The 1,280-nt window shown below is 31.0% G+C and overlaps 1 protein-coding gene across 1 annotated transcript; it reads right to left on the reverse strand.

Moving 5' to 3' along the window:
- Positions 1–72: 72 nt before the first annotated feature.
- Tsp_15305 (hypothetical protein) lies at positions 73–980 on the reverse strand (the record flags this gene model as incomplete). The annotated part of the gene is made up of 3 exons (XM_003367453.1): positions 73–250; positions 508–622; positions 842–980. Coding segments are annotated over 3 exons (432 nt in total), but the record flags the coding sequence as incomplete, so codon positions are not given.
- Between the last annotated feature and the right edge of the window lie 300 nt (positions 981–1,280).

The following is a 1,280-nucleotide window of genomic DNA, read 5'->3' on the forward strand; positions in this document are numbered from 1 at the left end:
TATATAAAAGGGAAAATGATAATCTTGTGAGTAATGAATATAGTTCCACAAAGTTTATTTATCAAAAATATGTCAGAATAGAAATTTTCCGTTAAAACATGCTTCCAGTGCTAGAAACATTCCATCATCGTGACCATATATTAAAATTGCCGGCTTCGTCCTTTGAATATTTTTTGCATTGGGTGATCGAGTTTTGAGTACAGTAATGGCCCATCCATGAAAGTATCCCGTCTGCATATGTGTAGGGCATCTGTTTTAGTGAATTAAATTTTTTCGTTAATTTGATTAGCAAAAAGCGTTTTCGAATTATGCCCGATATTTAACACTTGAATTTTTACAAACTTCAAAAAAATTCATAAAATTTTTGTATATTGTTCATGAACATTCTTCAGCTGGTTACGTAGTGAAAAAAATTCTAGCTCTTTGCTCTACAAAAAAGAAAGGAACGGATTCAACGTAATCTGCTAAAAATTAATGATTATTATTACATGCAGAAAATGAATTTACCCATGGGACATTATGTGTTCTACTGCTTCTTGGTCTTGATGGAGAGATAAGCTTGTTTCATCAGATGGAATGCGATTAATAACAGATTCTTGCTGATATTCTTGTTGTTCGGCTACTGGAATAAATTTAGTATTTATTTCATACTTTCTATCTATAGCATGTGATATGAAATATGTGGAATTATTAGAATACATTAGACTTCCGCAAGAGGTGGCAAACATTTATAAATCAATTCCATATATGCTATATTAATTAAACGTTTTTTGCAATAATATAATAAATTAAAAAAGTGGAATGCACTATCTGAAAATATGTTTATTTAAATTCTTGATACCTTCAACACATTTCTCTATGAAATGAATCGTTTCTTTTCTGCTTTCTGTATATTCATGAAGTGCTTGACTAGCGTTAAGCAACAGATGCAAACAGGTTTTTTCTTCTGCTTCGAAGTAAACAGCATTGCATAAATTTCTCTGAAACTGCTGAACGCAGAATTGAATGCAATATCGAAAATTTATCGAATTCCATTAAAAGAAAATTCAGTCATGTGCGTTTTGAGTAAAGGAATGTCAAAATAATCACATTGACAAGCAAGATTCAACAAACATATATACAATTTTCCATTAATTCAAAAATATAATATATGTGAGGCATTACAAATATAGAAAGCATAACAAAAATGGGGGTGGTCAGCATTCCGTTCAAACAATAGTAAATACCCAATGAAAATCATCCCAGCACATTCAGCTACGTAAACAGCATTGCGAATCCAC

This window comes from Trichinella spiralis (genome assembly GCF_000181795.1).
Source record: "Trichinella spiralis strain ISS 195 chromosome Unknown Scfld4252, whole genome shotgun sequence".
In the NCBI taxonomy this organism is placed as follows: domain Eukaryota; kingdom Metazoa; phylum Nematoda; class Enoplea; order Trichinellida; family Trichinellidae; genus Trichinella; species Trichinella spiralis.